At 45.6% G+C, this 12,270-nt stretch overlaps 1 protein-coding gene across 3 annotated transcripts in view; it reads left to right on the top strand.

Annotated features, from left to right (window-relative positions):
- Positions 1-6,528, top strand: part of abcc1 (ATP binding cassette subfamily C member 1 (ABCC1 blood group)) — a 77,812-nt gene extending 71,284 nt beyond the window's left edge. For all 3 annotated transcript variants that reach the window (XM_071391909.1, XM_071391918.1, XM_071391927.1), the window contains 3 exons: positions 140-306; positions 679-873; positions 4,613-6,528. In XM_071391909.1, the coding sequence (XP_071248010.1) occupies positions 140-306; positions 679-873; positions 4,613-4,721 (471 nt within the window). In that variant the 3' untranslated portion in view covers positions 4,722-6,528. The remainder of the gene's footprint in view (positions 1-139; positions 307-678; positions 874-4,612) is intronic.
- Positions 6,529-12,270: the final 5,742 nt, after the last annotated feature.

The following is a 12,270-nucleotide window of genomic DNA, read 5'->3' as shown; positions in this document are numbered from 1 at the left end:
TCCCCTCTCTCTCCCTTCCCCCTTTCCCTCTCTCCCCCCTCCTCCCTCCCCCCTCTCTCCCTTCCCCCTTTCCCTCTCTCCTCCCTCACCCCTCTCTCCCCCTTCCCCCTTTCCCTCTCTCTCTCCCTCCCCCCTCCAGGACCCAGTGCTGTTCTCTGGGTCTCTGAGGATGAATCTGGACCCCTTCGATGGCTACTCTGATGAGGAGGTGTGGAGAGCCCTGGAGCTCTCCCATCTCAAGAGCTTTGTGTCGGGCCTGCCGGACAAACTCAACCACGAGTGTTCAGAGGGGGGAGAGAACCTCAGGTACACAAGGCTACATAGGGCTACATACACCATACAAATCAAATCAAATTTTATTAGTCACATACACATGGTTAGCAGATGTTAATGCGAGTGTAGCGAAATGCTTGTGCTTCTAGTTCCGACAATGCAGTAATAACAACAAGTAATCTAACCTAACAATTCCGCAACTACTACCTTATACACGCAAGTGTAAATAGGCCTACATAGCATTATATACACACACAGCTTCTGGTTCGCTCTCTCGTCCTTCTCTCCTTTCCTCTTCCATCTCACCTTCTCTCCTTACCTCTCTCCTCCTCTCCTTACCTCTCTCCTTCTCGTTTCTTACCTCTCTCTCGCTCTCTCTCTCATAAACATCTCTCCTCTCTCCAGTCTGGGTCAGCGCCAGCTGGTGTGTCTGGCCCGAGCCCTCCTGAGGAAGACAAAGATCCTGGTTCTGGATGAGGCCACGGCTGCTGTGGACCTGGAGACAGACAACCTGATCCAGTCCACCATCAGAACCCAGTTTGATGACTGCACTGTCCTGACCATCGCACACAGACTCAATACTATCATGGACTACACCAGGTAATATACACAGACTCAATACTATCATGGACTACACCAGGTAATATACACACAGACTCAATACTATCATGGACTACACCAGGTAATATATAGACACTCAGTACTATCATGGACTACACCAGGTAATATATATACACAGACTCAATACTATCATGGACTACACCAGGTAATATATATACACAGACTCAATACTATCATGGACTACACCAGGTAATATATACACAGACTCAATACTATCATGGACTACACCAGGTAATATATACACAGACTCAATACTATCATGGACTACACCAGGTAATATATACACAGACTCAATACTATCATGGACTACACCAGGTAATATACACACAGACTCAATACTATCATGGACTACACCAGGTAATATACACACAGACTCAATACTATCATGGACTACACCAGGTAATATATACACAGACTCAGTACTATCATGGACTACACCAGGTAATATATACACAGACTCAGTACTATCATGGACTACACCAGGTAATATACACACAGACTCAATACTATCATGGACTACACCAGGTAATATATAGACACTCAGTACTATCATGGACTACACCAGGTAATATATAGACACTCAGTACTATCATGGACTACACCAGGTAATACACTGCTCAAAAAAAATAAAGGGAACACTTAACCTGTTAGGCGGGCTGTCCCGACATCGGTACACTTATGACAACATCCAGCTCTATTGCAGGGCGCGAAATTCAAAATCAATTTTTTTTATATATTTAACTTTCACACATTAACAAGTTCAATACAGCATTTGAAAGATAAACATTTTGTTAATCCAGCCAACGTGTCTGATTTTTAAAATGTTTTACAGCAAAAACACCACGTATATTTATGTTAGTTCACCACCAAATACAAAAGAGGACAGACATTTTTCACAGCACAGGTAGCATGCACAAAGCCAACCTAACTAACCAAGATCCAACCAAACAAACCTAGAAACAACTTCCTCAGATGACAGTCCTATAACATGTTACACAATAAATCTATATTTTGTTCGAAAAATGTGCATATTTGAGCTATAAATCAGTTTTACATTGATGCTACCATCATAGCTACAGTCAGAAATAGCACCGGAGTAGCCAGAGTAAATACAGACACCAACGTCAACTACCTAATTACTCATCATAAAACATTTCAGAAAAATATATGGTGTATAGCAAAATGAAAGACAAAGATCTTGTGAATACAGACAATATTTCCGATTTTTTTAAGTGTTTTACAGCGAAAACACAATATATCGTTATATTAGCTTACTGCAATGGCTAACACACAACAGCATTGATTCCAAGTAATCGGTAGCAATAGCACAGCTCGACAGATATATGAAATAGCATCCCAAATTGGGTCCTTATCTTTGTTGATCTTCCATCAGAATGTTGTAAAGGGGTCCATTGTCCAGAACGGTCTTTGTTTGGATCCAGAACGAACTATTTCCCTCTTGAATTAGCAAGCACACTGGCCGTGCGGCGCTAACCTCTCCTTCTTGAAAAAATTCTTCCAACGCATCACGTCTAAAGTCCCGAATAAATTTCAATAATATAATTAAACTATATTGAAAAAACATACTTTAGGATGATATTGTGACATGTATCAAGTAAAATCGAAGCCGGAGATTATATTCACCTATAACGACGGTTTTCCAGGAGGCAATACAAGGTCCAACTTCGCACCTTCGAGAAAAAAAATTATGGCGGACCTCTCACTCCAAGAGGCTGTATTCAATCCCAGAACGAGATATTCAAGTCCTTTCTGCTCTCACTTCCGCATGACACCCAGGGGAAGGCGTATGACGTGTTTCTATGGTCCCAAGTGACATGCCCTTTTATAGACAAGCTCTTGAAAAAAGACCTCGCATTTGGAAATCTCACTTCCGGATAGGAAATGGGCTGCAGAAAGAGTTCTGGTTCACTTAGAGAAATAATTCAAACGGTTTAAGAAACTAGAGAGTGTTTTCTATCCAATAGAAATGATAATATGCATATTGTACGAGCAAGAATTGAGTAGGAGGCCGTTTGAAATGGCCACCTCTTTCCAGGTTACTCAGTGCTGCCCCTTGCAGCCATAAGAAGATTTTAAACAACACAATGTAACTCCAAGTCAATCACACTTCTGTGAAATCAAACTGTCCACTTAGGAAGCAACACTGATTGACAATAAATTTCACATGCTGTTGTGCAAATGGAATAGACAAAAGGTGGAAATTATAGGCAATTAGCAAGACACCCCCAAAAAAGGAGTGATTCTGCAGGTGGTGACCACAGACCACTTCTCAGTTCCTATGCTTCCTGGTTGATGTTTTGGTCACTTTTGAATGCTGGCGGTGCTCTCACTCTAGTGGTAGCATGAGACGGAGTCTACAACCCACACAAGTGGCTCAGGTAGTGCAGTTCATCCAGGATGGCACATCAATGCGAGCTGTGGCAAAAAGGTTTGCTGTGTCTGTCAGTGTAGTGTCCAGAGCATGGAGGCGCTACCAGGAGACAGGCCAGTACATCAGGAGACGTGGAGGAGGCCGTAGGAGGGCAACAACCCAGCAGCGGGACCGCTACCTCCGCCTTTGTGCAAGGAGGTGCACTGCCAGCGCCCTGCAAAATGACCTCCAGCAGGCCACAAATGTGCATGTGTCTGCTCAAACGGTCAGAAACAGACTCCATGAGGGTGGTATGAGGGCCCCGACGTCCACAGGTGGGGGTTGTGCTTACAGCCCAACACCGTGCAGGACGTTTGGCATTTGCCAGAGAACACCAAGACTGGCAAATTCGCCACTGGCGCCCTGTGCTCTTCACAGATGAAAGCAGGTTCACACTGAGCACATGAGCACATGTGACAGACGTGACAGAGTCTGGAGATGCCGTGGAGAACGTTCTGCTGCCTGCAACATCCTCCAGCATGACCGGTTTGGCGGTGGGTCAGTCATGGTGTGGGGTGGAATTTCTTTGTGGGGCCGCACAGCCCTCCATGTGCTCGCCAGAGGTAGCCTGACTGCCAATAGGTACCGAGATGAGGTCCTCAGACCCCTTGTGAGACCATATGCTGACACATGCACATTTGTGGCCTGCTGGAGGTCATTTTGCAGGGCGCTGGCAGTGCACCTCCTTGCACAAAGGCGGAGGTAGCGGTCCTGCTGCTGGGTTGTTGCCCTCCTACGGCCTCCTCCACGTCTCCTGATGTACTGGCCTGACTCCTGGTAGCGCCTCCATGCTCTGGACACTACACTGACAGACACAGCAAACCTTCTTGCCACAGCTCGCATTGATGTGCCATCCTGGATGAGCTGCACTACCTGAGCCACTTGTGTGGGTTGTATACTCTGTCTCATGCTACCACTAGAGTGAGAGCACCGCCAGCATTCAAAAGTGACCAAAACATCAGCCAGGAAGCATAGGAATGAGAAGTGGTCTGTGGTCACCACCTGCAGAATCACTCCTTTTTTGGGGGTGTCTTGCTAATTGCCTATAATTTCCACCTTTTGTCTATTCCATTTGCACAACAGCATGTGAAATTTATTGTCAATCAGTGTTGCTTCCTAAGTGTACAGTTTGATTTCGCAGAAGTGTGATTGACTTGGAGTTACATTGTGTTGTTTAAGTGTTCCCTTTATTTTTTTGAGCAGTGTATATACACAGACTCAGTACCATCATGTACTACACCAGGTAATATATGAAAACACACCTGCTCTCTCATCTCTCTCCTTCAGAGTGCTGGTCCTGGATAAAGGGGAGATGGCAGAGTTTGACTCTCCCTCCACTCTCATCACCAAGAGAGGAATCTTCTACAAGATGGCTAAAGACTCTGGACTGGTCTGAGGGGCGAACGGGAGAGGACAGGCGCTTAAAGACAACGTCCCTCCTTACAGAGAACTCCTCCTCCAACTCCCTCTTCCTCTCCTCCTAACCGGGAGGCTGTGCAGGGAAGAGGTAGCAGAGAGAGAGGAGATTTCTAAAGATTTCAATGTTTCTGACTGATAAGTGTGTATAAATTATGGGAGCACTCTACCTCCACTCCATCCCTCCGTCTACTTCTCCACTCCATCCCTCCGTCTACTTCTCCACTCCATCCTTCCGTCTACTTCTCCACTCCAACCCTCCGTCTACTTCTCCACTCCATCCCTCCGTCTACTTCTCCCTCCATCCCTCCCTCTACCCCTCCATCCGTCTCTCCCTCCCTCTACCCTTCCCTCTACTTCTCCCTCTACCCCTCCATCCCTCTCTCCCTCCCTCTACTTCTCCCTCCCCTCCACCCTCTACCACAGAATATGTAAAGGATTCACTCCACTGAACCTGATGCTGCTGCTTCTCCAGGACAAATCCCTTCTGTTACTCCTCCATCCCTCCCTTAACTAAAGACTTCTCCAGGACAAATCCCTTCTGTTACTTCTCCCTCTATCCATCCCTTAACTAAAGACTTCTCCAGGACAAATCCCTTCTGTTACTTCTCCCTCCATCCCTTAACTAAAGACTTCTCCAGGACAAATCCCTTCTGTTACTTCTCCCTCCATCCCTCCCTTAACTAAAGACTTCTCCAGGACAAATCCCTTCTGTTACTCCTCCATCCCTCCCTTAACTAAAGACTTCTCCAGGACAAATCCCTTCTGTTACTTCTACCTCCATCCCTTAACTAAAGACTTCTCCAGGACAAATCCCTTCTGTTACTTCTCCCTCCATCCCTTAACTAAAGACTTCTCCAGGACAAATCCCTTCTGTTACTTCTCCCTCCATCCCTCCCTTAACTAAAGACTTCTCCAGGACAAATCCCTTCTGTTACTTCTCCCTCCATCCCTCCCTTAACTAAAGACTTATCCAGGACAAATCCCTTCTGTTACTCCTCCATCCATCCCTCCCTTAACTAAAGACTTCTCCAGGACAAATCCCTTCTGTTACTCCTCCATCCATCCCTCCCTTAACTAAAGACTTCTCCAGGACAAATCCCTTCTGTTACTTCTCCCTCCATCCCTCCCTTAACTAAAGACTTATCCAGGACAAATCCCTTCTGTTACTCCTCCATCCATCCCTCCCTTAACTAAAGACTTCTCCAGGACAAATCCCTTCTGTTACTCCTCCATCCATCCCTCCCTTAACTAAAGACTTCTCCAGGACAAATCCCTTCTGTTACTTCTCCCTCCATCCATCCCTTAACTAAAGACTTCTCCAGGACAAATCCCTTCTGTTACTCCTCCCTCCATCCCTCCCTTAACTAAAGACTTCTCCAGGACAAATCCCTTCTGTTACTTCTCCCTCCCTCCCTTAACTAAAGACTTCTCCAGGACAAATCCCTTCTGTTACTTCTCCCTCCCTCCATTAACTAAAGACTTCTCCAGGACAAATCCCTTCTGTTACTTCTCCCTCCATCCTTCTCCCTCAACAAACTCTGTTTGTTCAACTCTCCTTTAAACGGGTGTCTGGATGTTTTCAAGATTCCCTTCATCTTGCAGAATTTGTCCGCTCCGGTTTGCCATTGTGGGAAGTCAGAAGGCCATCTGATCTGCTCTCCTCCGTCAAACAGACTCAGAATACCACCTAGGTTTATTTTTTATTTTTTTTATTCTAAATGGGCATTTTGTGCTTTTGAAGATGTACTCTGTTAAGAGACTATAAAAGAGTCATTTTTGTTTTGTCTCTGCCCCAGTTTGCCTTTATTGCCATCAGAGGAAAGAATCAGAATATTCTCATTTGTTCTATCCAATGTAACTGAAATGTTCTGAATTGTTCTCCCCAACGGAACCAGAATGTTCTGGTGTGTTCCTTCCAACGGAACTGGAATGTTCTGGTGTGTTCCTTCCAACGAAACTGGAATGTTCTGGTGTGTTCCCCCCCAATGTAACCAGAATGTTCTCATCTGTTCTCTCCAACGGAACCGTAATGTTCAGATCTTTTCTCTCCAATAGAACCGGGTGGACTAGGTTGAATATTTATTTGACAGACAGTGCAATGTTATCCCCACAGGGAGTGAGTGAATGGATATCTGTCCAATCACAGACGCCGGCTGTTGAAACCTGTCCCATCAGTCAGATCCCGCCCCCCTCTATGTTGAGTAGTGGTAAAGAGAGTGAGGTCACCCACCCTTGACCTCTGCCTGGGTGGCATTTGACCCTTGACCTCCCAGACGCTGCTTTCCATAGTGCCACACCTCAAATGGCATCCTACACCACACTTCTCTTGACCCAAACCCTGTGTGGCAGTCTGTTGTCTGTAACCTATAACTAGCCTAGGGAGAGACATGTTGTCTGTAACCTATAACTAGCCTAGGGAGAGACCTGTTGTCTGTAACCTATAACTAGTCTAGGGAGAGACATGTTGTCTGTAACCTATAACTAGCCTAGGGAGAGACCTGTTGTCTGTAACCTAGAACTAGCCTAGGGAGAGACCTGTTGTCTGTAACCTAGAACTAGCCTAGGGAGAGACCTGTTGTCTGTAACCTAGAACTAGTCTAGGGAGAGACCTGTTGTCTGTAACCTATAACTAGTCTAGGGAGAGACCTGTTGTCTGTAACCTAGAACTAGTCTAGGGAGAGACCTGTTGTCTGTAACCTAGAACTAGTCTAGGGAGAGACCTGTTGTCTGTAACCTAGAACTAGCCTAAGGAGAGACCTGGCTGGCTTTAAACCTGCTTTATTTAAATGAATGTAACACACAATATTATATCCTTCTGGTCAAATCCCAAATGGCACCCTATTCCCTACATAGTGCACTACTTTTGACCAGGTCCCATAGTGCTCTGTTCAAAAGTAGTGCACTTTATAGGGAATAGGGTGCCATTTGGGCCAAATACAGGATAATTTGACTGTAGCCTTCTGCGTTCAGCAGAGACCACTTTTTCCTTGTTGGCACTTTAACTGTTGGTTAGTAGGTGTTATTATATTATTGAACCTCTGGAGCCATACGCTATTGGGTTAGTCAGGCTGATCAGCAAGTCTCAATAAGGTGTTGGGTTAGTCAGGCTGATCAGCAAGTCTCAATAAGGTGTTGGGTTAGTCAGGCCGATCAGCAAGTCTCAATAAGGTGTTGGGTTAGTCAGGCCGATCAGCAAGTCTCAATAAGGTGTTGGGTTAGTCAGGCCGATCAGCAAGTCTCAATAAGGTGTTGGGTTAGTCAGGCTGATCAACAAGTCTCAATAAGGTGTTGGGTTAGTCAGGCTGATCAACAAGTCTCAATAAGGTGTTGGGTTAGTCAGGCTGATCAGCAAGTCTCAATAAGGTGTTGGGTTAGTCAGGCCGATCAGCAAGTCTCAATAAGGTGTTGGGTTAGTCAGGCTGATCAACAAGTCTCAATAAGGTGTTGGGTTAGTCAGGCTGATCAACAAGTCTCAATAAGGTGTTGGGTTAGTCAGGCTGATCAGCAAGTCTCAATAAGGTGTTGGGTTAGTCAGGCTGATCAGCAAGTCTCAATAAGGTGTTGGGTTAGTCAGGCTGATCAACAAGTCTCAATAAGGTGTTGGGTTAGTCAGGCTGATCAGCAAGTCTCAATAAGGTGTTGGGTTAGTCAGGCTGATCAGCAAGTCTCAATAAGGTGTTGGGTTAGTCAGGCTGATCAACAAGTCTCAATAAGGTGTTGGGTTAGTCAGGCTGATCAGCAAGTCTCAATAAGGTGTTGGGTTAGTCAGGCTGATCAGCAAGTCTCAATAAGGTGTTGGGTTAGTCAGGCTGATCAACAAGTCTCAATAAGGTGTTGGGTTAGTCAGGCTGATCAGCAAGTCTCAATAAGGTGTTGGGTTAGTCAGGCTGATCAGCAAGTCTCAATAAGGTGTTGGGTTAGTCAGGCTGATCAACAAGTCTCAATAAGGTGTTGGGTTAGTCAGGCTGATCAGCAAGTCTCAATAAGGTGTTGGGTTAGTCAGGCTGATCAGCAAGTCTCAATAAGGTGTTGGGTTAGTCAGGCTGATCAACAAGTCTCAATAAGGTGTTGGGTTAGTCAGGCTGATCAGCAAGTCTCAATAAGGTGTTGGGTTAGTCAGGCTGATCAGCAAGTCTCAATAAGGTGTTGGGTTAGTCAGGCCGATCAGCAAGTCTCAATAAGGTGTTGTGTTAGTCAGGCTGATCAGCAAGTCTCAATAAGGTGTTGGGTTAGTCAGGCCGATCAACAAGTCTCAATAAGGTGTTGGGTTAGTCAGGCTGATCAACAAGTCTCAATAAGGTATCATGTTACTCATTTTCACTGGGGTTGCATCCCAAATGGCAACTCATTCTACATTTGACCAGGGCCCATATGGGGGAATAGGAAGTCATTAATGACCAGGGCCCATATGGGGAATAGGACGTCATTAATGACCAGGGCCCATATGGGGGAATAGGAAGTCATTAATGACCAGGGCCCATATGGGGGAATAGGAAGTCATTAATGACCAGGGCCCATATGGGGGAATAGGAAGTCATTAATTAATGACCAGGACCCATATGGGGGAATAGGAAGTCATTAATGACCAGGGCCCATATGGGGGAATAGGAAGTCATTAATGACTAGGGCCCATATGGGGGAATAGGAAGTCATTAATGACCAGGGCCCATGTGGGGGAATAGGAAGTCATTAATGACCAGGGCCCATATGGGGGAATAGGAAGTCATTAATGACCAGGGCCCATATGGGGGAATAGGAAGTCATTAATGACCAGGGCCCATATGGGGGAATAGGAAGTCATTAATGACCAGAGCCCATATGAGGGAATACGAAGTCATTAATGACCAGGGCCCATATGGGGGAATAGGAAGTCATTAATGACCAGGGCCCATATGGGGGAATAGGAAGTCATTACACACAGAGCTGGGTCCCATTAGCGATGCAGCTTTTCACTGGGACATCCAGTGACTACAGCAGGTGTGTTGTCTGCAGATGGAGCCAGTAGCAGCCTACTACGCTTTGTTGTGGCTCTGCTGTGGCTACACTTCTTTATTTGAGCCTTGGTTTATTTCATGTAAATCAAGGAGACGTGCTTTTGATTTGTCTGTTGAGTGTAAGGTGTTGTCTCAAATGTCACCCTATTCCCTATGTAGTGCACTACTGTGGGCCCTATTCCCTATGTAGTGCACTACTATGGGCCCTATTCCCTATGTAGTGCACTACTATGGGCCCTATTCCCTATGTAGTCCGCTAATATGGGCCCTATTCCCTATGTAGTGCGCTAATATGGGCCCTATTCCCTATGTAGTGCGCTAATATGGGCCCTATTCCCTATGTAGTCCGCTACTATGGGCCCTATTCCCTATGTAGTCCGCTAATATGGGCCCTATTCCCTATGTAGTGCACTACTATGGGCCCTATTCCCTATGTAGTGCACTACTATGGGCCCTATTCCCTATGTAGTGCACTACTATGGGCCCTATTCCCTATGTAGTGCACTACTATGGGCCCTATTCCCTATGTAGTGCGCTACTATGGGCCCTATTCCCTATGTAGTGCACTACTGTGGGCCCTATTCCCTATGTAGTGTACTACTGTGGGCCCTATTCCCTATGTAATGCACTACTGTGGGCTCTATTCCCTATGTAGTGCACTACTATGGGCCCTATTCCCTATGTAGTGCACTACTATGGGCCCTATTCCCTATGTAGTGCACTACTGTGGGCCCTATTCCCTATGTAGTACGCTACTATGGGCCCTATTCCCTAAGTAGTGCACTACTATGGGCCCTATTCCCTATGTAGTGCACTACTATGGGCCCTATTCCCTATGTAGTGCACTACTGTGGGCCCTATTCCCTATGTAGTGTGCTATAAATGGAATAAGGTACCATTATGGAGACAAGCCATCTCAGAACAGACGCTGTTAAACCATTGAGTACATAACTGTGCTGTTACATATTTATATCATTTGTAAGTATGCATATTATAATTATTTTATATTTGTATACATGCACTAGTTTTTAAGTGTGCATTATTTTTTCGGAACATGAATCAAACTGACGTGTAAAAAAGTTGAAAAAAATAAAGTACTTTTTTTGTTAACCTGTGTTTGTCTGGTCTGTTTGTCTGGTCTGTTTGTCTGGTCTGTCTGTCTGGTCTGTCTGTTTGTCTGGTCTGTCTGTTTGTCTGGTTTGGTCTGTTTGTCTGGTCTGTCTGTTTGTCTGGTCTCTCTGGTTTGGTCTGTTTGTCTGGTTTGGTCTGTTTGTCTGTCTGTTTGTCTGGTTTGGTCTGTTTGTCTGGTCTGTTTGTCTGGTTTGGTCTGTTTGTCTGGTTTGGTCTGTTTGTCTGGTTTGGTCTGTTTGTCTGGTTTGGTCTGTTTGTCTGGTCTGTCTGTTTGTCTGGTTTGTCTGTCTGGTCTGTTTGTCTGGTCTGTTTGCCTGGTTTGGTTTGTTTGGTCCGTTTGTTTGGTCTGTCTGGTCTGTTTGTCTGGTCTGTTGGTCTGGTCTGTCTGTTTGTCTGTCTGTTTGTCTGGTCTGTTTGTCTGGTCTGTCGGTCTGGTCTGTTTGTCTGGTCTGTCTGGTTTGGTCTGTTTGTCTGGTCTGTCTGTTTGTCTGGTTTGGTCTGTTTGTCTGGTCTGTCTGTTTGTCTGGTTTGGTCTGTTTGTCTGGTCTGTTTGTCTGGTTTGGTCTGTTTGTCTGGTTTGGTCTGTTTGTCTGGTCTGTCTATTTGTCTGGTCTGTCTGTTTGTCTGGTCTGTCTGTTTGTCTGGTTTGGTCTGTTTGTCTGGTCTGTTTGTCTGGTCTGTCTGTTTGTCTGGTCTGTCTGTTTGTCTGGTTTGGTCTGTTTGTCTGCTCTGTCTGTTTGTCTGGTCTCTCTGGTTTGGTCTGTTTGGTCTGTTTGTCTGGTCTTTCTGTTTGCCTGGTTTGGTCTGTCGTCTGTTTGTCTGGTCTGTTTGTCTGGTTTGGTCTGTCTGTCTGTTTGTCTGGTCTGTCTGTTTGTCTGGTTTGTCTGGTCTGTTTGTCTGGTCTGTCTGTTTGTCTGGTCTGTTTGTCTGGTTTGGTCTGTTTGTCTGGTCTGTTTGTCTGGTTTGGTCTGTTTGTCTGGTCTGTCTGTTTGTCTGGTCTGTCTGTTTGTCTGGTCTGTCTGTCCGGTCTGTCTGTCTGGTTTGTCCGGTCTGTCTGTCTGGTTTGTCTGGTCTGTCTGTCTGGTTTGTCTGGTCTGTCTGTCTGGTTTGTCTGGTCTGTCTGTCTGGTTTGGTCTGTTTGTCTGGTCTGTCTGTCGATCTTTGGCCAGGATTCAATCCAAGGCACGTTACAGGTCGACATTCTAAACAGCCGACAATGGTCCTCTAAAGGCAATGTCCCCAACGTTCACGGAGATCACATTCATGGTAAATGCATAAATTGCATGTAAAAGCTTCATTGTCAGCTGTCCAGTACGCAGCTTTATAACACAGATTGAATCCCGGCCAGTACGCAGCTTTATAACACAGATTGAATCCTGTCCAGTACGCAGCTTTATAACA

The sequence above is a fragment of the Salvelinus alpinus genome, chromosome 1 (assembly GCF_045679555.1).
Source record: "Salvelinus alpinus chromosome 1, SLU_Salpinus.1, whole genome shotgun sequence".
Lineage (NCBI taxonomy): Eukaryota > Metazoa > Chordata > Actinopteri > Salmoniformes > Salmonidae > Salvelinus > Salvelinus alpinus.
Note: the sequence above shows the minus strand (reverse complement) of the source record. Positions and strands in the feature narration are given on the sequence as shown.